General features: G+C 48.5%; 5 protein-coding genes across 5 annotated transcripts; 2 read left to right on the top strand and 3 right to left on the bottom strand.

The window, feature by feature from the left end:
- Positions 1-2,694: 2,694 nt before the first annotated feature.
- On the top strand, positions 2,695-4,396 carry PtA15_3A814 (uncharacterized protein; the record flags this gene model as incomplete). Its single annotated transcript, XM_053167819.1, has 9 exons — positions 2,695-2,765; positions 2,841-2,916; positions 2,994-3,046; positions 3,108-3,139; positions 3,211-3,409; positions 3,494-3,601; positions 3,707-3,942; positions 4,021-4,053; positions 4,140-4,396. 9 exons carry the CDS (start codon positions 2,695-2,697, stop codon positions 4,394-4,396), a joined length of 1,065 nt encoding a protein of 354 aa, XP_053018998.1.
- Positions 4,397-5,755: 1,359 nt separating this feature from the next.
- Positions 5,756-6,551, top strand: PtA15_3A813 (uncharacterized protein; the record flags this gene model as incomplete). The annotated part of the gene is made up of 4 exons (XM_053167818.1): positions 5,756-6,017; positions 6,100-6,221; positions 6,292-6,445; positions 6,529-6,551. The coding sequence occupies 4 exons, from the start codon at positions 5,756-5,758 to the stop codon at positions 6,549-6,551; spliced, it is 561 nt and encodes a 186-aa protein (XP_053018997.1).
- A 2,452-nt stretch (positions 6,552-9,003) lies between these two features.
- PtA15_3A812 (uncharacterized protein) lies at positions 9,004-10,247 on the bottom strand (the record flags this gene model as incomplete). Its single annotated transcript, XM_053167817.1, has 4 exons — positions 9,004-9,308; positions 9,388-9,864; positions 9,932-10,077; positions 10,165-10,247. 4 exons carry the CDS (start codon positions 10,245-10,247, stop codon positions 9,004-9,006), a joined length of 1,011 nt encoding a protein of 336 aa, XP_053018996.1.
- A 5,156-nt stretch (positions 10,248-15,403) lies between these two features.
- On the bottom strand, positions 15,404-19,541 carry PtA15_3A811 (uncharacterized protein; the record flags this gene model as incomplete). The annotated part of the gene is made up of 10 exons (XM_053167816.1): positions 15,404-15,651; positions 15,754-15,872; positions 15,959-16,479; positions 16,554-16,612; positions 16,698-17,789; positions 17,861-17,929; positions 17,995-18,400; positions 18,460-18,804; positions 18,875-18,972; positions 19,055-19,541. The coding sequence occupies 10 exons, from the start codon at positions 19,539-19,541 to the stop codon at positions 15,404-15,406; spliced, it is 3,444 nt and encodes a 1,147-aa protein (XP_053018995.1).
- A 3,421-nt stretch (positions 19,542-22,962) lies between these two features.
- On the bottom strand, positions 22,963-27,231 carry PtA15_3A810 (uncharacterized protein; the record flags this gene model as incomplete). Its single annotated transcript, XM_053167815.1, has 13 exons — positions 22,963-23,008; positions 23,125-23,185; positions 23,272-23,419; positions 23,541-23,695; positions 23,787-23,806; positions 23,926-23,994; positions 24,075-24,195; positions 24,287-24,666; positions 24,762-26,374; positions 26,444-26,655; positions 26,756-26,905; positions 26,987-27,094; positions 27,165-27,231. 13 exons carry the CDS (start codon positions 27,229-27,231, stop codon positions 22,963-22,965), a joined length of 3,150 nt encoding a protein of 1,049 aa, XP_053018994.1.
- Between the last annotated feature and the right edge of the window lie 216 nt (positions 27,232-27,447).

Below are 27,447 nucleotides of genomic sequence, written 5' to 3'. Positions count from 1 at the left end.
TTCCAAATTTATTTGGCTCAAAATTTCTTGGGACAAAAACTGAGCCTGGCCAAAATGTAGGGTTGAGCCTAAATGTGAAGAATTTCAACATTTGAACCCTCTGCTAGTTTTCAATTTTTGTGTACAGGGCAAAAAAAGTTGAAATTTTTCAAAATTGAGGCCCATGGTACAGGCCCTAATTTTCTCCCAAATTGAGAGGAGGTGGCTGGTGGAGCCTTTGCTATAAATTACCGAGAGAGCTTCTAGATCTATACCATTTTATTGGGTTCCGGTATCAGCCGGTATCCCAACAACGCCAGACGTTATAGAGCTACTTCTTACAATCGGTTCCTCCCACTGAGTTTTCAGAGCACAACCTATCTGGATTGATTTCAATTTGGTATAATTTGTCTACATTCTAGAAGGTTCCAAGCACCCTGATTCTTTCACTTCTGACGGAGGGTTTTTTGACTTCATCATTTCCTAAATCAACCCCTTACTCTTGGCCTGCTTGGTTGTAAAGGGTACCTACGCCAGAAGAATATGATTTCAATAGAATACCCTGCGGCGAAGAGCGTCTGCAGGAATTGGCGCTAGACCTTGCTAGACGCGTGCAGACTTTTGATGTTATCGCCGGGTGTTATACCCGCACAACCTGGTGTTATGCCCGCCCAGGAGAGTTCACCTATCGCCAACTTGAGCCCATATCAAGATGTAAGACGCTATCCGCATCCCTGAGTCTGGATGAGTTTATTAAGGAGGTTGTGCTCGTCTAGTCAGTTTCGTCGATGCGATGGTAGAAACTAGAAGCGCCTCTCGGGCTGCGACTCTTCAGCGCCTGAACTACATACTGCAGTCATTTTTCCATTTTTGACATGAGCATTGTTTACTGACCAGATTTGTTCTTGATCGTAACTCCCGATCTCGACATGAGCAGGCCCTGTATTTTTCTTTGTCAAAAGTTCGATCAACCAGACGTCAATCAAACCCTTGCAAGAGAACATTTGCCCCCCGCTTGATCTGTATTCCAGTACATAGCGGGTATTTTTAGCACCGGAAATTTGTTGCTTCTTACGACAGAGGCAAGATACGTACGCATCTTAAATGTACTCAGGTAGCTCCTCGATCCTCGGCGGAAATGGCTAAGCCCCGTCCCCCCAATGCTCAAGCCACTGAGGATCGTTAGCTCAGAGGAACGCGCCAGAGAGGAAAAATAAACAGCAGCGAAAGAGCCCGCTGACTCAGGTCAACTCCCCCCCTCAACGTAGCAATCCATGTTCACAAACCATGTGCCCCTTCTGAATCCAAGCGGACGACTTTCCCCTTTCGGCGGCACGAGCTTGGAGAGAGGGAGACGTAGCACACCGACTCCCCGCTGTCTTCCCTGGCCATCCCGGCAGCGGTAAAAGAAAGATATCCCTCCCAGACTTATACAGGGTCAACTTATGTAATAAGCTGCAGAGACAACAGCTCCCCGGTCTGGTTAGGCTCCATCGCGCATGATGTCTGCAGACTGAGACAATGCGATCGCGAGACTCTTGGAGGCCATTAAAATTGACCCCCGGGCACAAAGACAACGAGAAAAAACCCCTGCACAATAGTCACGCCGGAAACACCATGGAGCAATGGATAGCAGCTGCGTGCTTGTCGCTTGGCTTGAGAAGTTCCGTGGCCTTTTCTATTCACTTCTCGTCTGTGTCACGCTCTGCCATAGCTAAGAAAGATCAATTTGCTCTTTGTGTCCGCTTGAGAATGATCTCCTGTCAGATTGATCGTGGCGAGGTAGCATATGCTGCTGTCTTGGAAGTTCCCCGATGGCTGGTCGGGGATTACTAACAGACGCCCATGCGGTTGCCGGCGATCGACATAGCCTACGATAGCTATACGCTTCCGACTTGACGAGGGTCTTGAAGCTAATCTGTACCGGTTTTGGGTGACGACATACATGAAATAGGTGCTCAGCTTGTCTTCAAGTTTTGATACAACATACCTGGCAGGGACCTGTGCAGATATGTATTCGGAAAACTTACCGGCGGTCCGAATTTTAGGTGAGCAACTCATGTGCTCATGTACGTACAAAGCACACACATACGTCGTCTGCATCTGATCCGAACAGGCTATTAGCCCGACACCGACGATCGTTTGAGGTAAGACTCCGCCGTTAATAGTGTAGGGGGTACCGGAGTCGCGCTGGAGGATACATACACTCGCTTTCCGTTGCAGTGCGGTGGATGTCTGTCGCCTCTCAAACTATCTGCGGCTTCACGTAGATCTATCCGCCCTTCGATTTTTTTTTCCGACATGTGCTGCGGTCACAATATCACTACTAGTAGGTTTCTTTTCCTGAGCAGGCAAAAACCATCACATCATCAACCCCACTATTATGTAAAATGTTGAGCGCAATTCGCTTTCACCCATGCTGAGAAGGACGCAGACTTAAAGGGCCCGTCTGCTCTGCTATTGTCACGGGTTTTCTGGGCAAATTCCTTCTTTATATCTGTCTCCATTTCCACTCCAAGCTCGAACTTCCTATCATCATCATTGAGCCCTTGGTTTCAAAATTAGTAATCAAGTTCAATTGTATCCCCAACCAGCCGTTTCTTCGCGATTTCTTTCCCTTAACATCCCAGTCTTACCTCCGAACATCTTCTTCCGTGCCATAGTCAATAGTAGAATCCTAGATAATCAGTAGAGTTACAGGCGACGGCCTCGACCATGAATGCAACAAGTCTGGCTGCTCCTATGGAGAAACCAGATAATGTTGTACTCTCCCAGAAATCCCAAAGGTCAACCTTAACTTCAATTGCAACGCAGTTCTTGATGTACCTTGCCCTCATTGTTTTGTTTTGTTTCTTGAGTAGAGATGACATCGATTTAGAAGATGATCAAGTTGGTCCTGTTTTTGTGAAACTGACTGGTCAGATAGGATGGATGAAGGTAATTTTAGACTTTTTTCCTCAGGATTCATAATCTTCAACAATCTGGAAACGTGAAACTAATCCCATTCTCCTTAGGTAAACAATTTCAGCGCTTGCGATCAATGCCGCACAAGCCATGTGAAGTGCAGGTAAGCCCTCCAGCCGTAGAATACGCGTCTTTAACACGAGCTGAAATTTTCCCTCTCACAGTTTGTCTGTTACAGGTGGTCCGTGTAATCATTGTGAGCTTCAACATTATAAACCATCAAAATCCTTCATTTAGGTTGCTGAAGACGTCTATGACGTGCCACAGGCAAAAATCGCAATCAAGTATGCAAGGTGCATGGTTGGATTTTCAATCCAGAATCCCCTGCTGATCACATCTACAAGCCGGTTTTGCCGCCTCCTCCTGTCGCGCCCTCATCTCCATCCGCTTGGTCACAAACAGTAGCTTATCAGTTTGAATGGGAATTACTGGTTCAAAAATTGACTTGGTTACAGCGTGAAGCCCCGTAAGGACATATACATTTCACATGGAAAACCATATTCCGATGAATGTTGACTGAGGATTTGTCGCTGTTTCAAAAAATAAACAGGCGGAAGTTTCGAAAGCGCTCTACTGCAATGCCATGGAAAGACGAGCCAAGCATAGATGAAACGTCGGATAATAGTCGAAAGCGCTGCACAGATCAGCAAGTTGGAGGGTAGGTGAAGCTGATTTCAGTGACGTCAAGATTTGAGATGAATGTTGATGATTGGGACTTGGTAACTTCTCATGACCTTCTAACTTGCACTATGATCACCTATAGCGCAACAACCTTTGAGAAAATTACCGCTGTGGGTCAAACCAAACGACACACATCAGTTTCTGGGGGCTTGGCGAAAAGGAGACGCATTGTAAAAGAAGCGAAAGCTCCGATTTTCGAATGTCTCCCCCCATCCGAACAGAAGGTGGCACCAAGTGCTCAGCATCGCATGAGTATCTCTTTTATGTTATCTCCTTGCAATTCAGAGCAAATGGTCAAACCCGAGGAAAGGAATGATGGTGAGTTTAAACACGTGACGGAGATTCATAGAGCGCTAGAAAAAACTGATGACTGTAATGTATTATCTTGGTTTCCAGGATCTGCTATGTCAAGCAATGGACGGGATTCCAGTGAGTTGGATGTTTCGCAATGGTGTTTAAATTATCCGTGTTGCCAAGACGATTCCGAATACAAACTGAACAGTTGAATCTTCCAGGGCGGGCATCATTTACTTCCTCAGAGGGAAGCTGGTCCACAAGATCAGACACGCGATCTCCCTCACTTTCACTGCCGGAACCGGATTCATTGCCAAAGTCGACGAACCCGAATAATATCCCAGCACGCAGTCCGCCGGTCCCTCACCAGATTGAGAAAAAAGAGATCCTTTCCAAGTTCAAACAGTGGCGCCCTCCTTTTGATTCATCTGTCATATTATCCGAAAATTGTACTTTCCCGCCCATTCGAAGGTTTTAGCGAACCTTTTTAAGTTTTATTCCTCATTGGTGGGGGCAAGCTCTTAAAGACAAATGTAATCTTGTTCTGAATTTGCGTGCGACGTGTGTACATAGAAAAGAGGTTCAGGATCAACTTCGAGACTTGACATTTTTGTGCACGTGGGTCTGATTTATGACTTATTAAATCCTGGTAGATTTCTTTCTGACAACTTGTAACGAGCAGCGATGGTGTTGAAATCCGCATTTATCATTTTTCCTTCTTTGCTTCCGGTAAAAGGTGTGCTCGCAGAACACCTTGCCTGCTCCCTGGGCCTGAGAGTGAGGACGGTTCTTGAGCTTCCTCCCGGGAGTATGGTAGGGTCAGGGTGGGTCAATCGTTGGGGGATCAGTCATCTTGGGTATTCAGGCCGTTCTTACAGTGATTATAGAAATTTCATTCAGTTGTGCGAAATCATGTTCTGGCACTGCGGGAAGCCGACCATGGCACGCATCGAACTAAACACAAGTCCCTCCTCGGGGGAGCGCGGGAGACGCTTCGCGCCTCCTCGGAGAGGCTTAGTTAAGCTCGGGCACGCATGAATTGTGCGATTCCACACTTACGACATTAATAGAGCTCGGACAATCCCTCCTTCCCTGACTTATCACAAGTCCCTCGCTGCGGAGGGCCCTGGTACAGCCTGGGCTGGCGCGAAGCGCCCTCGCGCGAAGCGCGACCTCCGAAGGAGGTCGCGCTTCGCGCGATCACATTGGGAATGGGAGATGCTCCGCATCGGGGTGCTCTGCACCCCCGGTCCCGGGAGGCTTAGTTAAGTCAGCTCCTTCCCGTGAAGCACGAAGCGCCACAAGGGGCCCGTCAAGAAAGTCTTGAGTGTTACTCGTGAGTCGTACCGCCCGCTTGTCGTACTACGGCCCGGTGGTTATGTTAGACACACGGCGGAGGCTTTGAAGACTAGCGTTTTCCGTCCCAAGTCTCATGTTGTTGCTGCTGAATGGCTTCGCGTTAGGCTCCACATGGCTTTGACGGCCTTCAAGTTGTGAACTGCTTCGGTTGTCTCGAGTAGACGAAGCCACGCCAACCAGCTCCAACTCCAAACAGCAGACGGTTGTTTTGGTCAATTGGTCTGGAGAGCTGGCCACATATACCAAAGGGCTTACTATAAAAGACCATATCCTTTCGTCCTCTCCTTGCTAGTCTTTATCTTTTCCACCCTCAGTATCTTGCCCATTTACAGAAGCCGGCTTCTTCCATAGAATTTAGTAATAGTAGTAGTAGTATTTCTTTACTTCAAGCGCAAATTAAAACGATTATTCACACCAGAGTAACTTCGCTATATTTACTGCCCATTTAATTAACTCCACCCGTGCAAGTCAACCCGTGATGCGCTCTTCAGTTATTTCCGGATTAGTTTGCCTATCCCTCTCCCAATACTCAGAAGGACTTCCACAACCTCCTCTCCTCCAGTCAACACGTGCTCCGCAATCGCAGCCGATTCACGCAAGAGCGATGCTGGTGAGCCCCTTAGGCGCACCGATTTTCGGTGTTATTGACTTCCGCTCTACAACTCAGACGGATGTTCAAGTCGAGGTGGTCATGAATGGACTTGATCAGCTGTTTCCTCATGCTGGCCATGCTTATCATAGTAAGCTTTCAAAATCGATTCCAAAGATGAGCTATGGAAGACCATATAATCTAATCTCTGTTTGACATTCTACTTCTGATAGTCCACACCAGTGCTGTAGGGGCTGACGGTAATTGCGAAGCTGCTGGGGCACATTTAACGCCAAATGGAATTCCCGATTCCCCACCTTGCAATCCGATGACACCACGATCATGTCAAGAGGGAGTAAGTAATTGTTACTTCAATCAAAAGACACGACCAAAATATTGTGCTGACCGTTGAAATTTCTTACCAGGATTTGAGCGGCAAACACGGGCTCTTGTCAGGTAACCAGCGCAGTGTTCACGTAACATACACCGATAACACCTTGCAATTACTTCCATCGGAAGCTGGGATTATCGGTCGGGGAGTCGTGGTTCATGACGCAAAGGGCGCTCGAATCGCTTGTGGTAAGATAATACCCCTCCCCTCAACAATGACATCCCCAGGACTTAGAGCTAACTTTTAACCGAATGGTATTCATATATTTCAGGCAATATCACCCGGGTCAACTAACGGATGGAATTCTTCAGATGGTACCCAAGTTGAATCCTTAGCTCTAAAATATGGAACTTGCAATGTGTATATAAATAGTTGAATCTGCCTGCATGATGGTGCACGGGATTTTGTTTTGTTTCCCAATCAACTTTTTTTCCGCATTTCTTTTGATATTTATTAAATCAACTTGCCAGAAGGGATCCGATTGCATTCTTAAAATTTATTTGACCCAGATTTCATTCTCAAAAACTGTAGTCAAAAATTTGGCAAGTTGAATCTAACCTAAGCAATTCTGGATTGAGAGAATCCACCATAGATATGTACTTGATGGAGGATCAACCTCAGCTATTGAACCTCCCAATTGGGTCCCTGGCCAACCAAGCGGGCAACACCTTTGTACCTATTCGGTGGGGACAAATTTTCGGCTTGCCCCCGGGAGTAATGAGTGCCTGCTTGCCGAGGACCTCAGCAAGCAATTTTGCACACACTCGGCAAAGATGGATTCCCTTCCGCTCGCCCAGCAGGCTTCCTCTTGCCCTTGGATGTGGAAATGACACCTGCTTGCCAAGGTCTAGGAATTATCTCGGTCAAGCAGATACATGTTATACATACACTTGGGGCTTCTTCCGCTGGCGCCCTTTGTACTCGGCCGGAATGAATATTCTTCCATTGCCCCGGATCACTTGTACCTGCTTGTTGAGGAAGATTTCTCGGCAAGCAGGTGGAAGGTGCTCGCGTAGGAGGAATCCTCACGGGCGAGTGGCGATCCGCTTGCCGGGGATGATTCCGAGGAAGATTCCTCCACAGTAAGCAGTCAAAAGACCCGCTCGCCGGAGAGGCCTCCTCCTCGGCGATATCATCGTACGTTCTTGCAGAGAGCAGCTATGTACGGGGTGTGCCCGCTCGCCTGATACATACCCGGCTGTCTCAGGAAACCTTCTCCTCGGCGGGTAGCCAGCACCACCGGCATGCCGGTGAGGAATCTCGCTTGGTCGCTCGGCTCTGAGGGGCGGTTTCTATGTGTGGGCTCATCCCGGCTTGTTGGCTAGGTACCTTCAAATGTGTTTTTTTCATACCCCTTTTGGCTGTATGGATTTGAATATTGTTTTTTTTCCTGCCTAGCAGCCAAATTGAGTTGGCATTGCTTAGGCTACATTCAGGTTCGCCAAAAATTTGTCCCAAACTTGCTGATTTTATATTCGAGCTGCTTGTGGCACTTGACACTGTGACTACGGATTCATACTTTCTGGGGAGACTAGTGTGAAGGTAAATCACAGCTTTTCTGCCTTGTTTTACCAGTCAGTTCATGTTGATATGCGCTCGCTACACTTGGCATCGCATTTGTCCGACTCCAGGTCGACAGCCATCGAAAATTGAAGATGGGAAGCCACAGGTTCAAGACTTACGTACCCAGCAGGATGTGTTGTTAGATGTTGGTCTGCCGCCCCCCAACATAGTCCACGGATCTTGATTACGGAGTCAGATTGCCAAAACCATCAGGGCAGTCCAAGAAACAAAATCCCCGGGTTCCATTCCCTTTGCCTCGCCGCGCCCCGTTGCAACCAGCAAGACAGGGTGCTGGACAATAGGTCCAGGGGCTGAACCACGTTGTATCCACAAGTTTTTGTATTCCATGGTATCAGTTTCTGATGTTGACCAATTTCTCTCTTGTCACTGAAAATGGATGAATCATGTAAATTTTAGTGTTTTGCAATTAAGGTACATATGTTGGACTTGCCATCAGCTGGTGTGGGTTGGCTGATTGGCCTAAGTAACACTTTTGTACGCTCAAGTTTTATCAGTCAGCAAGTGTGAATGTCGCAGACATGAGAATGCCCCTATATATTTCAGCCGGGGTATGAGATGAAATCCAAGGTGGAGTTAAATCGCGACAAGAAATGTAATTGAAGTTAACATGACGATCCCAAGCAAGTAATTGGGTTTCGTTGTTTATTTGTTGAATTGCTAGTTTTTTCTGTCTTTTGATTTTCAATCATCATGATACACAAACATAACAAAGAGGAACTGCTTGAAAGGAAACAAAAACAACAATCGACATACATTCAAATCCAAGGGTTAGAAGCGATATAAAATCAATCAAATCAAAGCAAAGCAAACAACAACAACAAAACCAGAGGGTGACTTTGTGGTGTATAAAGGGAAGAGGTGGAAGGAAGAGGTGGGGTGTTGTTTTCTTGAGTTTTAATGTTTTGGATTTTTCGCTACTGAATGGGTCAAGAGAACAGGAAAAGAAGGAAACAAAACAGAAAAAAAGGACGTGTGAGATGGGAAGGAAAGTAAGAAGATTGCGAGTTAGTGGAAATGATATTTTTTTTTGAGGGGGGAAGAGTAAGAGGAAACACATTAATCTTTGACTACTGAACATACATCTTGAGCCAAGCAGGATGAACGTAGGAAAAAGAGACGGACTAAGGTAGGTTGAGGGGAAGAAAGAGGGGAGAGGAAGGAATCAGAAGCGAGTGTTGGAGCGTTTGACGAGGCCGAACTTGTGTAGAATGCTAGCTTTCCTTCCGATAGGTGAGGAGGAGGGCAGCTGAGAGGTGCCGGGGGGATCGGAGCGGAGCTCCTCGTATTCGTTGGGATCGGCCGAGATCGGCGAGGGGGGCATTTCCATAGGCAGGTTGGGCGACTTGACGCCCTTCTTGATCCGTTGCATCAATGACTTTGAGCGCTTCAGCTGGGCTGCATTGGTCGCTTGACGTTCTAGTTCCCCGTTGGGCGTTCGTGTCGAAGCCTCCGACCTGGGAGTGTAAGCTACATACACAGGGCAACAAAGATCGAGGTCAGTCCGGTGTTTTTGGGGAGCGTTCCTTGTTCCCGTTTGTCTACTGACCTGATGGAACTGGTTTGCCCGACTTCAGCGTTTCCTCCATGTCCCAAACACTTGCCGATTTCGCATCACGCTGCTCTCGACTTGTCCCGCGCCGGTGCCCGAGCAGACCGCCCCCGCCTGTACTCTCTTGCTCGACGGCATGCTCCATGCCGAAGTCTTCCCAGGCTTCCTTGCCTTGGATCCCAAACGCCTCGGCCAGCCGGGCAGCCTTCGGGTCCGCGGCAATCGTCCCAGCGGGGTATCCCATGCTCACTGGCATCGCGTTGTCTGAGGCTCGCCGGGGCATGGCGGGTGGGTAGACATGATCCTGTGAAGCCACTGGGGCTGGTGCGGGGGCCGAGGCGGGCGGTGGAGGTGGTGGTAAGATGAGTGCTGAAGGATCGAAGGCAGCCATCGGGGCTTGCCGGGAAGGATTTTTGGAGTTCATGTGTCGGTTACGATGGGATGAGGCGGCGTCGAAAGGACCATCGTGATGGACTGGAGAAGCAAGACATGAATGTGGGAAGGGGCGAACTTTGGATCAAGAAAAAAAAAAAGGACTTACAGCCGCCAATCGTATCGAGGGTATCGATGAAGTCGAGGGCGCCATGGGAGGATGATTTCTTAGGATTGCTGCTACCAGAGGCGGGTGCTTTGGTTTGCTTGCGACTAGAGCTTTGGTTGGGATTCGAGGGATGAGGTGGGCGACGGCTGGCAGTGCAATGTGGTTGGAAGACAGAAAAACAAGGAAGAAATTAGTGAGTGTAAGTATTCTTCTGAGGTTTGGAATGGACAAACCCCATATTCTTGCGAGCTCCGGGCCATTTGTTTGCAAACGGGTCCCTGCTCTCTTGGATATCAGTGGTGGTGTTGGCAGACATGGGGGCAGGCTTCGGGATGTTTCGGCTGTGGGGGGAGGTGGTCGCTGGATGCTGGAGATGGGTGTGGAATGGAAAGGATGGAAGAAGGGAGGTGGTTCCAGGGGTAGTTGGCCCCGGCTGATAGAATTTAATCAGGCTGGGTTATTGGCCAGCAGCAGTTGGTGTTACCCCTGTGCCATTCGACCGAGTGGCCCACTACATAAACCCTGCCAAACCCTGCCGATTGGCTTACTTGAGTCATTTTGGTAATACACAGGCCCTTCATCAAGTACACTTTATGTAATCTGCCTCATGGCTTTCGATTAAAATCCTCGACTCCGGTGTTGCCAGCTATGGACTTGAACATTAATGTCCACCGACAGGAGTTTCTGCCAATCGGGTCCCATTCATGTCCGGGCTGTAACATCCAAGTATCCCACATCATCCCAGTACGTAGGGATGGCCACGGCCCTTGCCTCCATCATCAGTCCATCCCCATCGGCCCATCCCACCATCTGCCCATCTTCCCAGTCCCATCGGCCCATTCCCCCATCTCCGTTTGAATCACCGCCGCTGTGAATCTTCCACCTCCGACTTATTCGCATAGAAACGCCTGATCAAGCCTTTTTGTCTCCTAGCAAAAAAAATGTTCAAGTAGTTCGATTGGCCATCTGAAGTATTTCCCGCTCCTTCATTGCTCCAATCAATTGTCTCAGGGTGCTAAATACGCTGGAATCTGTTTGGAAATTTGGCAGAGCCTCCACTGTCAATCTTCGTTAGTATAGAGGTCAGTATACCCGCTTGTCACGCGGGTGACCCGGGTTCAATTCCCGGACGGAGAGTTTTTTGTGCCGGAATGCTTACCCGTCCCCTAGATTGCGTAACTGCTTGAAGCCCCGGCCCCATGCCGAGCCGCCTGCCGTGCACACCGGTGTGGGCCAATCTTTTAGATTTGGCAGAGAACTTCTGGACTAGGGTCGTCGGCGCCCCTTTTTTGCAAGGTGGCGCCTGCCAAGTGACCGAAACATGGCTGCTTTGGCTGGCGGCGCCCCGGCGAGCTTGGCGCTGCCTATTTGTACCTTTTTTTTAAAAAAAAGTGCAGTTTGATTTGACATTGCGCACTATATTTGTCCCTTGTCATACGCACAATAAAATCGCGTGATTTAATGTGGATTGCTGTGACATCTGATCAAATTTTGGCGGGCCTGATCAGATGTCACACAAGATGTCAGGCAAAAAAACTCACATATTGCCCGGATTATATTGGCTCCAAATGGGGCCTGAATTTATGAAATTTTATGCTGAAACCTGTTAAGATTGGGTCAAACCAAAGTGCTGAGTGCAACTCATCAGGGGTGCTATCCCACAGTGCTATCTAACATTTAGCTCCAATGATAACAAAATTGAGAGCCACCCAGGTCACTATCTTGGGTCTGAGGAGCCTTGGGAACTCAGATGAAGGCGGATTCTCCCACTTTTTGAAATCAAATTTAGTCTGCACAAAATTGTATTCTCATTGTTGCAACTATGCCTCAACTGCATTTTCTCTTTGGCAAAAACCTCAGTTTCAAACTGTTGATTCTACCAAAGGAAGAAATGCATTGTAGCTCTTCATGTTTTGGAATTCAGAATTGGGTATAGCATCCTTTTTTTCTTCCTAGATGCTAGTAATTGGGGTCACCAACAATGGATTTGAAGCCTAATTCATGGCACAGATTAGGCTTCAGATCCTTGATGGTGAATCTATGCTATCATCTTCAAGGTCATTGGAAACATGGCAAGCCTGTTGCATGGTCATCTCAAAAAGTAGGCCATTTTTGAGGTGCACATCAACCCCTATATTTGAGATTATCAGGGCCCCAGGCTCTGCAAGCAGTTGACATGCAAGAACTCTAAGCAAGCTTGTGGTATTACACAAGCCTGTGTCAAGGCTTCATGTTGACCAAGCTTCAATGCACAGTCACTGTGCATCATGCACAGCAATTGTGTGGAAAAAGCTTGTGTGTGCTTGGGTGTAGCTAGAACAGCAGTTACACAGCAGTAACTGTAAGAATAGTGAAAACTAAAGAGTATTGTTTCTTTATAAGTATAATCTAAGTAGTACTGACCGGGGTACTTCTCTTAAGAGGGTTCTGATGATTCCAACAGTAACCTGTATGTCAACTGATAGCAGTTGCTTGAATTTTCTTACAGTGAGGTGTGTCACCCCATGGCACCAACAACCCTATCTGAGACTCACAGACACAACTTTTTTGCTCAAACCCCAAAATTAACATGCAGAATTAGGGGCACCAGTAGGCATGGCAATTGGGCAGGTTTGGGCCGCCCATGGGCAACCCGTGTCGGGCGGGTTGGGCTGGGTCAATTTGTCTCAAATTGCCGCCCGCCCCAAACCCGTTTAGCTCGCAGGCAGCCCATGGGCGGCCCGCGGGTTGCAGCCAAATAACCAATAAACTAACATATCTGAGGATTAATATCAATGCCAATATCACCGGCATTGGAATGTGGCCTGTCCACAGGCCCCCAGATACATTAGAGGGGTTCAAAATTGAAACCCAGGTCTCCAGGAGGTTGTCCAGGTTCCAAATTCCATGAAAAAAATCCCCTGCCAAAAATGTGGATTGAATTTTGAATGCCCCAAGTTGTCCAAATGCTCCTGGACTTGGAGATTCCTGCGCCCCAGGTCTGGCATCCAATGGGCTTCAGGAATTCCCCCTCTTGCAATATATATTTAATAGGGGGATTCAAAGTTGGCCATGCACAACTTGCATGCACTTTTGCAAGTTGGTGTTCAAGGCTTTTATTGAACACCAAATTCCAAAAAAACATTCAAGCAGGCTTAGGCAACGGTGGGTCGCTACTTTACGGTTATTGATATCGTAACGTTATCGTAGCGATTTTTGGTCCCTTTACGCTAACTGGAGCGGTAGCAATGGGGAAATGTGGTGTGATATCGATATCACACCGGGTGGGTTTTTTTTTTTCAAGGCTGCTACGATATCTATGGGCAGAGCAGCAGGTATTTATCAACATATTGAGCAAGAAAAGGCCATTTCAGGGCTGATTTGGCCTTTCACTGCTCAATAAAGTGTTGCTCTGCTTGATAAGGGCCAATTTGACCCTTAATTGCTTAATAAAATGTTAATTTTCTCGATAACATGTTACTTTACTAGTAACGGCTGTACAAAAAAAGGCCAGTTACGATAACCGTGACGCGGCAATCCGCGCGCTAGCGTTAACAATAACTGTAAAAATGTTAGGCGCAGCTCGCTACTTTACTCTACAGCCCCGGTTATCGTAGAGTAAAGTAGCGACCCACCGTTGGCTTAGGGGGTGTAGTACAGTGTGGCTTGCATGCACTTTTGCAACTCAGTGTTCAAGAATGAACTTGAACACTGACTTGCAAAAGTGCATGCAAGTTGCATCTGATCAACTTTGAAACCCCCTAATATTGGTCTATCTGCGCATATATTGGTTGCATTGCATTGCATTGTCTCTACAATGTGATGCCAGCTTTTCTCACCTGCTGTATCAATAAATCAATGCCATGCATAGATTTTGCAATCTGATACAGCAGATGAGCAATATGGTGCATCAACCCAACAATGCAATGCTTCCAGATGTGCAATCTTGCATTGTATCACATTTGTTTCACTGTTGATGGTGGATGTGGAGGTGGCCAATGCAAGATATGTATGTATGTCTATTTGGGGGGCACAGTTGAGGATACAGCCATGTAGGTTGGGGAGGGGTAGTTCCACCCGCTTCAGCTGCCGTGGCTCACCTGCTGACGCGCCGCTGCTACCAGTCCACGTGTGTAGTCCACCGCAGTCCAGCCCTGCCCTTCCGCTCCGGTCCAAATACCCAATCCAAAATCCGTGCATTCCATCCGCGCGCGAGTTTCCGTAAGCTTTCTTAGCGTGCTTTATGACATCATCCTCAGTGCTTATGTCACCGGAATGCACTCTGCCTGAGCCGCTCTGTGCATTCCTGCCCGGGCTATCTCCGAGTGGACATTCTACCACGCATGCCCATATAAATCACCACAGCGTACCTGCAGAGGAGTGAGCACACCAGCGGGTCTAGGAGAGCCTTAGAGCATCCAGATTCCGGGAGGATGTGATTATGAATCTGGCAACTCAGGCTTTGTAGCTTAGTGGTAAAGCAGGCACCTAGAGTTAGCCCAACCCGGGTTCAAGTCCTGGTGGAGCCATTTCTTTTCTGACAGAATCAAGCACAGATGGTGGTCCAATTAAAAGCAATCAACCACCTCCTGGTGGCTTGGAAACTGTGATCACAATCCAAGAACCATCAAAAGCTCAGTGGAAGACCCAAAGGAGCTTTCAAAAACCCAAAATCAACTCAAAGGGAGCCCTCTAGCTTTGAAAAATTTGGGAAGAAAAGGAAGAATGAGGATCAACAAATCTCCAATACCAAGACGCTTTTTAGCAGAGAAGGCCTACTGGAAAAAGAGAAGGAAGAACAGAATAATTTGAAGATAGAATATGACAAGAAGAAGAAGAAGGAAGACAAAAAAAGAAGAAAGACAACAAAGAGAGGGAAGAACCGGCACCCCAGAAGAGAATACTCCCTGTCAGAAAGGCTACTGTGGCTCGAAAGAGAATAGGAGCCAAAGAAGAAGCTTTGTCCTTTCAGAACCACCAATGTTCCAAGAAAACTGTCACCACCTCCTCTGCCACCAGCCTCACGTTCACCGCCTCTCCGCCGCCAAAGAAAGAACTCCCCAAGAAGACCCAGCCTGTCAAAACCGCCACTCAATAATTGCCTGTCACAACTGCCACTTAAAATCAAAGTTTCCCCAGGTTTTTTTAAAACCCAAAGATTAGATTTTCATGGTCACATCACATGAAATGCTATTATTGACTTTCGGCGGAGAGGAGGACAGCCGCACTGTTGATGCATTGTGCCTTGATGAACAAAGGCCAAAGAAGATAGACCCTGCTCCCCCCCCTGCGATGTGTATACCTGCTTAGAATAAATACATGGTACAGTGTCACATCAAGCGCAGCTTTTCTTTATTGCGTAAATTACATTGTGGCAACACCACGAGGTGAGCCGATCCGCCCGGTTGATGTGAGGACCGGCTGGCCATCCGCGCCCGAAAAAGAGCGCACCACGCCGCACGAGATACCAAAAGAAAGAGGGGGGGGCGGGTATCAATAAGGCAAGAGTTTGATGCGCTCGTCGAACTCCAGCTGCTCGCCCAGCTCGAGCTCCATGTCGTCCGAGGCGAGAGGCATCCGGTCTCCGGGGGCGTCCTGGAGCCGGACGAGCACCGTGCGGTCTCTGATCCGCACGCCCTTCTCGTCGACCAGCCGGGCCATGCGCTGCATCTCCATCGCCCGACCCGCGCTCGTGCCGTATGCGCCCTCAAACCGACTCGTGAACGGCAGCAAGTATAGCTCTGCAGGTGGCGATCCAACAACCCAAAAAATCATCGTCAGTCCGAGTGACTCGTAAGACGACTTGGCAATAGCATCCAGCCATGTGGTGGGGTAGAAGATACCTTTGGCCCATGGACAATGGGCTATAGAGCGTGTGACTAAGGACCGCGCTCTGTCGAAGTTTTGGTTCCTGATTTCGAACTCGATATAGAGCACCCAGACCTGCAAGCAAGCTCGAATACTACAAACCGAAAGTGCAGCAAGAAGAGGTTAACGAAACCCGCATTTTTTTCCATAAAAAAAGATGTGGAAGAAAAAAACAGGAACCTTTGATTAGTTAGAGCGCGTTCGAACAAGCCACGGATGGCGGCCTGATTGTAGGTAGAGGAGTTGAGATGGAGCTCGACCCAGATAGCGAAGAGCCAACGATTGACAGTGACGAGTGCGGGAATGTTGAGGAGGATATCGTGGATGAGTCTGCGGGTGTGGTTCTCGATCTTCATCTTAGATTCGTTGAAGGCGAAGAGGGCGAGGAAGACGGAGTTGTTAGGGAACTTGACGATGGCCCGGTGGAGGATGGCGCGGATGTGGAGCGGCTTGAACTGCTGATGGTCCTGGATCTGTCCGTAGATCAACCGACTGTAGTTCAGCCAGAGCTCTTCCTCCTCCGCCGGGCTCTCCAGACTCTCCAACGCGGTCAAGCTCCGCTCGTACGCCTCGCATCCCGACGTGAATCCCTCGGTCAGATACTGGAACGTCCCGTAGCTTGCCGCCGCCGAGACTCGAGAGCGTAGCAGTGAGAGCGGTGGGTCGTTTTGGAACGCGCCTGCAAGGTGGCCAATGAACGCCTATTTGGTAAGTGTAAATAACGGTCAGCGGGAGAGAGAATACACGCATCGAGCAGTCAGATGTATCTACTCACACGTCGCACGCGAAGCAACAGGGCGGGCGCCCTCGCCTGGGAAGTATTTCGGACGAGCTCTAGTGTTCGAGACAAAAAAACAAATCAGCAACCCATTCTTATTGTATAGGCGGATTACTCAACAACAAGAGATGGACGTATTACCGGATGGACTCTCGTCCAAGCAATTCATAGCTCGGGCCAAGATACTGATGACTAATCGGAAGTGGCCGAGATGGAACTCCATCTCTGCCCAGGAGTACCACAAGGAGACGAGCCCTTCGGTGCCCTGCTCGGACATCTCGAGCGTCTTTACATACACATCCCGGGCCTGTTTCGGCTTCCCCTGTAACAAACAGAGCCTCGAGTAGGCATCCCAGAGAACATAGTTTCGTGGGTCGAGACTCAGGGATCGTTTGGCCAGCTTGGCTGCCGACGAGGCGTCGACCCGGGCTTCAAACGAAAGCTCGCAGAGTTTGAAGTACGTGTCGTCTTTCAATATCCGGGTGGTTTTCAAGGCTTGGAAGGCATTCTTGATGAAGTTGATGGTGTCCTTGGGAGGTTCAAAGTTGACAAACCAACGCGACGGGTCGGCAAAGAGCTGCCTGATATCGCAAGGAAAAATCCGGAAGGGGATCATTTGTGGCTTTTTGATCCCCGACAAACGCTCGGTAGGTCCGTAGGGGTCGAAGGAAAGTTTGCTTGCTGACTGGGGCCAGAAGGTCGATTGTCGTTCGGGGACATCAATCAGTTCGGTCGATAGGAATGGGTCGGTGAAGAAGGGAACGTTGGTATCGATGTCCGGTGGGGGAATGGAAACTCCAATGAATGAGAGAAATGAGTATAGCAGCGCTTGAAGCGAGTCGTCGGTTGACAGCAGAAAGAGTAAATTCCTGATATCATCAAATAAAACACAGCCGAATGGATCTTCATCATCTTGGAGATCAGTGGTCCGAAGTGGTTGGTGAGCCTTCATCTCCCGAGCTTGCCACCTGTCGAATATCTGCTCGGAACAGGACTCGACCTGGTTGGATTGATCGGGCGAAGACTCTCCTGTTTGGGGCTCTAAAGGTTCTGATGCCACGTCCATGTTCGTCCACCCTTTCGCGCCATGTTCTCCTATCCTGGGAACCTCGGAATCCCAGAAAGCTTCAAGATCATCCACGAGCTCGTTGAGTGATTCGACATTTTGATGAGGTCTGAAGAAATTAAGCTCCATGATTGCTTGGAATGCCGCTGTCGCTCTTTCGGTGTATCCTGAAAGAAAGAAAAAAAAGTCAATGATTAAGAAAGCATGAAAAGGAAGCACGGGTTTTGGATAAACAGACCTGCTTGCTTGAGCATGACACAGCATCGGTGGAATAGGTAGACGATGCTTTGTTCGAAATGGGTACGCTCTGGATCACAGGCAGGGAAGTATGAGCTGAATAGTTGGATAGGCCTGATGGATGAAACAAGTGACCTTTTTGAGGAGTGCTGGTGTTTTCGGCTCGCCTGACCAGTCGATCGATCAATTCCTCGTAGACTTCGACCATCTCGAGAACGTTCATGCTTCCGGCCTCGGTTTGCTTCCAATCAACATAGGCAATCCACAGCCCGGTAACGGCGGGGTGTGCCTCGAGCATCTTCTGCCATTCTTTGGCAAGATCGAGATCGGGTTGGTCGCAGTATGCCTTCATGTGGGCGAGCAGTAGCTGTTCATTATTCTGGTTGGCTGGCTCGCGCAAGGCTCGTTTCAGGTAGGCTATCTTCAAGTCACTCGTGCCCTGGATGTGTCGACTGATGGCCTCTGAATCCGCATCTGCCACTCGCGCCCTCAACCCAACCAGTCCAAGCTCCTTCATTTCATCCTGCAAACTGACCAGCGCCTGAAACAAACCGTCAGTTCTTGTTTAGTAAGGGGCTATTGAGTCTGCGGATACGCAACTAGCCAGGCCTCGACATCTTCCGGATGTTGGGTGGTCCTCCTCTCGAGCTCTCCCTTGCGATGGTTGAGCCGATCGAGGAAAGATTCCCCGCCGTCTTCCTCAGGAGGCACGTAATCCTCCAGGTCCTCTTCCTCTGATTCTGGTTCCCCATAGAGATTGATCCCCAGTGGGACGCGCTCCTGCTCTACTGCTGTGCTGGGTCGGTCTGATTCTACGAGGGGGATGAATGGAGCGGAAGGCCCATCCACAAGCTTTCCCCCGTTGGGAAGTCTCGAAAGTGAGATGCGCTTGAGGTTCTTATCGTTGAGGAGCTGCAGCACGGCTGGATCGGAGATGGAGACCGGCTGAGGATCAGGATGAAGTAATCAATCAGATGTCTGCTGGGTTTGAACTTGTAGTGGGGATCAATCGGACCTTGGTGCGTCCCTCTTGGCTGAGTTGCAAGCCATCCCCTCTGTAAGCGCTGGAGAAGGTGATCCGGAGGTGGGGGTCAAGGCCGAGGACGCGGCCAGCTGTGATAATGTACAAGAATATCTATGGTCAGAGGGGTTGCTAGAGGGTGTTGGGTCTGAGAGAGAGTGTGTGTGGGATGACCTGCGGCTCGTCTGTAGCGTGGTACTTTCCCCCTGTCCGGTCTGCCATGGTGTAAGTTGAAGGTGTCCTCTCTGAGATCGATGGTAAAGATGAGTTTGCCGAGCTGGTCTCTGAACTGGGTCGATCCGTGCTTGGGTTGGGTGACTGGGATGGGCTGGGGGTTCTTGTTCTTCTTGGCTTTCCTGTGCCCAGTAGCTGGGGATGGATCTTGGCGAGTCTGATGCTGGGTGGGTCTTTCTTTCCTGTGCCTGTGTCTGCGCTCGCTCGCTGCTTGAGGGTGATGGTTCTCGATCTGCTGGCTGAGCGAGTTGAGGAACTGGTCTGCTTGGTCTGGAGCTGGAGGGGATGTCTTCCTGCTGCTCTTCCTGCGTTCGTGGGCTGTCGACTCCTCGGCGGTTCTCTTGGGCTGGCTGCCCCGTGCTGGCGCTGGGCTGGCTGGTGGGGGTGGGGGTGATGGGAATGAGTCGAAGCATGGGACGGTGCTCATCCTGGGCGACTCCACTGAACGACTCGAACGCCGCGACTGGCCTCCTTAAGACTTCCACGTTGCTGACCAACAGCATCACTTCCAATGGCCAGAGAATCCTCTGTGTGGGCATATCCACCCCGAACCACAAACACACAACTTCACTTCAACGCTCATCAAAAGCGGACCAGCTGGCCATCATCTACGATTCACACTTGCACCAGATCACCCAAGCCAACAAAACAGAACAGCACACGAAGAATGATTAAAGAAACAATGCTGTGCAAGGAGAAAAAAAAATGTATTTCCGTAGCAAGGAATCCATTTCCGTAGAAAGAAATGGATTCCCGTAGAAGAAGGAAATGTCTTCGCTCTTCAACCTTTGACGGCAATCAACACTCTCGCAACCGTGATGAAAACCACCCCAGTCACTAGTGCGATCCTCCGATAGGATGATCATCTAGTGCTACCCGAGAACGGAGAGCAGGACAAAAGAAAGCAGGAAAATCGAACTACATACAACACTGGTCGATGTTTGCCATCGATCCAGCCAAGCACGAGGCATGCACATCTCGGCACATCCCAAAACACCTGTTACCCCCACTCGGAATCCTACTCGAGCTTCCGATCGATTGCCAATCCCGGAACACGACAGATGGTCGTCGGGTCGGAGACCATGTCGCATTCTGGAGCCTGTGTCCACGAAAATAAAAACCCCAAGGTGCTCGTGTATCGGGCACAGTGCTTGTCAAGCCTGTGTAGAGCAGGGCAGCCGGAGATGGTGACGGACACAACCGATTAGAGGTAGCTGGTCAAGGAAATCTGATCGGAATGGCGAGTGCAGCCCATGAGCTGGGGAAACCCTCGGGATATCTTCCCCACCAAGCCCCCTCCAGTAAATCTTGACTGGATGCGAGAAAGGATCAGTCGCCCGGTTGCGAACTGGAAGGCCATCTGGCTGAACCATGTCCAGCGAGTCGCATCCTGTCAGCAAGATCCATGTCCCCAGGGTGAAAACACCGCAGGCGGGGAAGGGAAGGCTAAAGGAGACCTGAGAGCGAATATAAGAGTCATCAGTCAGAAGGGTTTTGACTAGGATGGGGTAGTGAGATCGAGCACCTTCAAGTTTTGAGGTCAGTTTGAAGGTTCTTTCTGGCTGGGTGTCATGTGACCAGGGCCATGAGATGCGGATTAGCAAGGGAGCAGTTAACGTGCCAGGCCGAACTATGCATGCTCTAGAAAAGAGATTTGAAAAAATACGTGAGCGCGTTCGAGGATCGGAGGAGCAGGGCTTGTTGCTAATAAGAATAGAAAAGAAAGGTTATAGCATACGTGTGTCATCCGACGCGTCCAACGCGCGTTGATACCAGAATGCGGAGTCTTTGTTGCGCGTTTTGAATGCACTTGTTGGATATTGCCAAGAAAAGTCATCAGGTGACATCGGAAGTCTATCGCAGACATGATCTGCTGGCCCAACCCCTTGAGATGAAGACCCGATGGAATGGCAAGATGACCGAAACATCCAGCTCGAGCAGGATATTGACCCTATGGGGTTCGAGGAATGAGAATCGAACCGGGATCTGATAGGCCTATTGTTGAAATGAGGATATATGCATCAATCCTATCGAGTCCATGATGCCGGGATGTACCCCGCTTGCACCGGAAAGGAGATCGAGGAAAGCGGAGCGAAGCAATGTCGCTTCGTGCATCCTGAAATGGAAACGCAGTCGATCTGGGTGATGGGGATCTGGGAGAGATGCGACAGCATTGGACTGGCGTGTCATCTCCAAGAAAAGGAACGAAGTAGAATGGATCGGGCGAAATGATATGGAATCTGATGAGTTCAGAGGACGCCGTTGAAGCTGGTAACATGCAACCGATAGCATGTTGCCAAGTTTTCCTGGCGCACCAGGGTTAAGGAAAGCAAGTTTCGGAGACGTGATGGAAGAAAAATCACTCCTGCTCCGAGGCATGCTCATGATGAGAGAAGCTTATATAAAGTCCCAAAAGAGAGCTCTTTGGATCGCTTCGAGCAAGACCCTTCCACACATAATCCATGGGTGAATTAAGCCCTTCTGTAAGTATAACACTCAAAGGTTTGTGTAGTCTTTCACGACTGAACCTCACCCGGCCTTTCTACATAGCTCAAAATTGAGAAGGGAAGCAGATATGCTTCAGCTTCCATCAAGTGCCTCGTAATGTTAATTGATGGGCGGATCAGATATATGGTTGGTTTGCAAGCTCGAAAAACACATGGCAGGCACACTGGAGAGCAGGCATTAACCGCGTATCAAATAATTTACAACTGATAGAGGGTTCGGCGACCGAGAAAGGGGAATAACAGCAGCAGCAACAAGCAACTTCAAAACTCTGTCTTCCTTTTTCTTCGAACGATGTGTGTTGCTGTTGCTGTTTTGGTGGGGATCATTACAACAAGAGTGAGTTGAGATAATTGGAAAAAAAAGAGGAGCAACTAAAAGCTATTAGAATTTTATAAAAGGAAGCTTGGTGAAAAGGAAATAACAAAGGATTCGCCAAATACTGAAAAATAATGCTCCCAACTCTCCTCTTTTAGGGCTCAAAAATGTAGCAAATCAAGAAACGTAAGATATAGTGTATCAGTTTATAGCGTATTGTAAAAATTGGCTGCATTTGCTCTCCATTTTAATCTTTCTCAAGGTGCTATCTGCTGTGATCTTTTCCATATTTCTACTGTGGATCCTAGAATTACTGGATTTACAACAGTATGATCGGCCACAATTTGCCAGATACCTGGTGGAGCCCTGGATGAGCTATATCTAATGGAGGCGGCTTTGAGTGAGTGCTGCTGTTTGATGGAGGTGGATCTAGGTTGGAGCCTGCGTTTAATGGTGGTCCCAGTGGACCGGTTGGCGGAGCTGTTACTTCGTGGGGAACTGTTGCGGAGGAGCATGTCACGGCTTCAGTCGGTGTTTGGTAGGAGAATGGATTGGGATTTCATCCTGCCATATCGACTTCGGCAATCGTTGCACGAATGTTGCCTGGAGCGTTGAACTTGTGCCAATTTAACAACTTGACGTTGTATTTAAGCGTCTCGGGGCACCGAACCTCCCTCTCCGAGCCAAGCTTAAGGGCAAAAATTCGGGCTTGAGGATTTTGGCCCATAAGATGACTCAAGCTGTCAATGAAAATCTTCGAGGAAGAGTCATAAACTTTTTCGGTCATTCTGCAACCTTGGAAACATTCATTTGGAAATATAGGCTTATTGGTATTAGACTCTTCTTGCATCACATTTATTAAAACATATTTACATGGAATACCCGGAATCTAACTTATTATGGTATACAGGAACAGGATGAGCCTAGCTTTACAAAACGAGTGAGTGATGTTACTAGATGAGAAGTTACAGTAGATTATAATAGAGGATCAATATTCTAGTAAGAGTTTAAAAGCCCACTGGAGGTCAGACCAAGTCCTCTCCTTCACCTATGGTTCCGAGAATGATATGACTGGACCAAAAGAATAAATTCATTGGTCAATAAATCCAGCGAAAGAATGGAAAAAATAAGAATCCGATCAAGCTGTTGGAATGGAGGGTAAACAAGAATAAAAACTTTATACATACCATGATTTCCGGATTTTATCTAGTTGCACAAGTACACCATTTGTGCACAAGAGATACGTCCCTGAATGAAAAGCAGATGCACGAGCAAGATAAGAAGGCCTTTTCAGCGTGACTTCAATATAAGAGCTTTACACTAGATCCACTCACAATAGCGAGTTAACTCGTCATCCTGGAGGAGTGCAATCCCACCGGGAGACTGGACTAAGCGGGCCGACAGCTTGACCGAGCTGTGGAACATCTGTCGGCTGAACTCCTGACTCGACGGCGGGTGAGGGTCAGGAGTGGGCAGAGGGAGCTACTCCGATGGACACGAAGCAAGGACACAAAGGCGAAGGAGACCAGCAAAACATTACGATTAGCGTTGGGGACTGTCTACGTAGGCCGAGAGCATGGTATGGGCTGCCTGCTCAACTGACCTTGGCTTTCAAGGAGGCCGTGCAGAGGTGAAAAATCGAAGATATCTGCTGCGAGGCTCGCTGTCGTTGCGGCTTCAGGGCCTCGGCGAATTCACTCAGCACCAGCTCCGAGAAGGGCGCACCCCCCATGGCGATTCGTGCTTCACGATTTCGATCTGTGTATATATTCATGTTTAAGATTATCTCCCATCCACATCCATCCCATTTGGATTAAAAATCGGCTTGTCCTTTCCAAAAATCACTCACCTAGAATCGATTGATTGGCCCTACATACCAGAAAAAAAGAATAACAGAGAAGGAAAGACAAGGTAGATTAGCGCCCTGAGAAGAAGAATCGACCTGAAAACAGCTATTGAATGCATTCCAATGGATCCTTCGGATTTACCTGAGGATGCTGAGATACTCCGCTTCAGTGGATACTGATTTCCCGAGTGAAGGTTCGAGACCAGCAAACCTAATGGATTCAAAAATGAACATCAGAAACCTCAATAAGCTTCTTGTTGACTCGTACGGGCTGATAAATGAACTTTCTACCCTAGTAGAGGAATCAAGGCTAGGATATCTCGTTGGAGTCGGTCTTCAATCTTGATCAAGTACTCATTTACTCGTGATAGTGCCTGGCTTGGTGGTCTGATGCTAGAATCGGCAGTCATGACTGGTGAATCCAATCACAGTAGAATAATTTCAGTCTCCATCAGCAAGTTTTCCATGTAATCGACCGGAAGAGAAAATACAATAAACTCAACCGGCTTTGATGAATGAATTAAGTACCAGTGCATATGTCGAGTTTGTGTGGATCAACTTGGCCACTGAACTTCTCAAGGTATGTTTGGCCGGGTTCCTCAGCACGAACATTTGGACACAGGTGACGACGAGAATAGCGAAGGTCAAGCAGACCAAGTTCTTGCCCAGCTTGAGTGCAGGGGAATCAAATGGCTGGTGTTGGTTGATATATTCAACATAGATCAATGAGCCTGCCGAGCTCATTGAAAGGAACGGCATTACAAACAGGTGGGGTTTGGCATATAGAATATGCGACATGGGCAGTGATAAGAGTGTTAGTGCCGCCACCAGGCCGTAAGGGTTGTATCGGTAACCACCAAGATCACTAAATAGTTTCACCATGCTGAATCCATCACAGAGAACGAGGATAAGCTAAATGGATTCTGTCATCGGGGTTTAACCATGTAGTATGACACATCAAGTTGGATGCAGACTCACACTGTCCCATATACTGAGCCGAAGCCTTGGCCGATCAACTGAGAAATGAAAGAGAGCCATGTCTGTCCCAAGGTGGGTGTGATTCCGACGGCGGCGGTAAGGATAGAGGCCGCGAGTCCGTACTTCAGAGCAAAATCTCTCGTCTTGTCGGCCCAAAAGAGAGTGCCGATGATCGTCAAAGCACAGGCCATCTTGAAGGCATAAATACTGTTAGAAGCTCTGAAGAACCGATCGATGGCATTCAACCGCCGCATCAAACTCATACTTCCCAGCGACGACTGCCGACCTGCTAAGAGGTCAAAAGCCTGCTGATCTGTCGTTACTTCCGGATAAGTGTCTTCATCCTGGCCTGTTGTCGTGGCGCTTTCGTTGAGCGTCGGGGCCTCCTCAGATTGAACCGGCTTGCGGAAAGCCTCGAGTACGTGTATTTGGACTCGGCTAGGCCTCGTGGAATCGAGGTTGTTCCAGTCGGCAAGTCCACGCATCCTAATCAAACTATGTAGAAAGTTCTTCATCGCAAATGAGTAGGATGACGCCCTGATTAAAGAGCGGTATAATTCAACGCTATCCACTTCTTCCATAGATCCAAGAGTCGAGTCGTCCGTCCTCTCCTCCTCGGAGGACGAATCACAGGAGGGCTCCCCGGCGTTGATGATCAGTGACTCAGAAGACATGTCACTTCTTTCGCTGACTCTTGATCTTGCCTGGTGAGATGATTGCACGCTCGGGGTTTCAGAAGGCGGGTTGATCGAACTACTAAAGGAGAGTCTAGACCGAACGTCTTCTTTCTGATGGTGGTCAAATTTCCCAAACAACATGATCTCATTGATCCGGCGGAATTGAATGCCTTGAAAAGACTGCCAGTGAATCTCGATCAATTCAGTTAAGGGGTCATTGTGATGCGTGGTCGAGGAAGTAGGTGGAATGGCCGAGGTTTTCAGCTCTGTTGGGATGGCAGCCGAGTATAGTTGGTCATGCGGTGTGGGGTCCGCTCCATGAATATGAGCTGAATTTGCAAGCTGATTGGGCTCTCCTTCGGTCGTTTTGAACTTTGATTCTCTAGAGTAAGGGCTGAATAGCGGAGCCTCTTCCCCGAGGGCGCGAGCTTCCTCTGAGATTCCGAGAGGACAAATTTTCGTTGAAGTGTGTGCAAGTTCGTCTTCCAACCATTCGTACTGCTTTTGCTCCAACGAAACTAACATCGGGCCCGTCGCCAGAGCTTTCTGAATTTCGGTTAGTGCGACGAAGACCTGCTTCCTTAGCAATCCCATATCTCTCCAAGAGGACAGCAGAAAGTTTTCCTGAAAGGTGCCCGAGTTGACTTGGTTGACTTGCATTAGGCTCGAGTGGGCCGTCACCAAGGATCGGGTCATCGATGTGGTAAACTGGAGCATTTTTTGATATTCTATCAGCGACCATTTCGAATAGTTGACCTCTAGCATGGTTTCTATCAGTTTGCTTTCGAGCCTATCCAGTTCCGCTCGAATCGAGTCCACCAAAGTATCTCTCGTCAGCTTCTCCTCTTCAGTGATTACGAATCTATAAGTTTTATCAATCAAGTGTGCCAGAGTTTTGACGTGGTCGAGCACATCAACAAGGGCAAGTCGAAATTCCTGCAATGAATTTAAATTGATGCCGGTGTTCAGCGTTGGGCTGGTGATCAACGTAGCGGAGATGCTCACCTTTTCAGCAGAATGGGGTAGGATCAGAATGTTGACGGAAATTGCGATGGCAGCTCCCCAACAATACGATTGTAAATAGCTGAACATAAGTCTTGGAGAGAATCCTCGGTGGGGATTCAAGAACGACGTATAAATACCATTCCATGTCATTAGGATACACAAAACGGAGAATGCTAGCAGGTGTGGACTAAGTGCTTTGATACGACCCAAAACTGGTGAACAATGAAGTTTTGCATCTGTCAGTATGCTATGACTTGGGGCCCTTGATTTCCTCCGTTCTTCAAAAAAAATTAAAACGATTGACACACGCACTGTACACCATCGAGAAAAAAAGTATTGCCTGGACCGTCGGATAAGCAGCTAGACGTGCCAACACGAAAAAATTCAAAGTACCTAGGGCGATGCCTGCGAGGCCGAGAGACACACTGATCATACATGCGCCTACGGATTTCCCCGGGAAAGCTGGTGTTCATCACATGGGTAGCAGCGAGCAGTTAGTAGAGTGAAATGAGATATCAAAAGACGGACGACGAAATGACTTACCAGCGATGCAGAAGAGAATTGCGCTGCCGCCAGCGGTTGGAAATTGAATAAGTCCTCGAAACGAATCTAGAAATAATAAAATAAAGCATAAAACGTAGGCCAAGCTACCTGATGGCGAATTCGAGTCCGGGTCAGATGGTATTTCTTCGGTAAACAGATTGCTTCCAGGTTGCTTTACCTTTAAATGCTGCAAGATAGATCAGTGGCTCGAATTGCGAGATTAGGCCAGCAATGTTACGACCCATGATTTAAGGTATGTATCTGGATTTGGTTGATGAGCTGATTTATGTTTGTTTCCCGGAGCACCAGCAAGTGACCGGAAGTGACGAAGGAAAATGTTCAACATCCTGGGAAGCAAACTTGAACTTGCTGCGTTGAACCCCACCCGAGATCATGGTTGGAGTTTCCCCAAACAACGTGCAGAGAGGTGCAAGGATGAAGTTCTACTCTAAAAATTTGAA

The sequence above is a fragment of the Puccinia triticina genome, chromosome 3A (genome assembly GCF_026914185.1).
Source record: "Puccinia triticina chromosome 3A, complete sequence".
Lineage (NCBI taxonomy): Eukaryota > Fungi > Basidiomycota > Pucciniomycetes > Pucciniales > Pucciniaceae > Puccinia > Puccinia triticina.
This window is presented reverse-complemented; position numbering and strand designations above follow the sequence as displayed.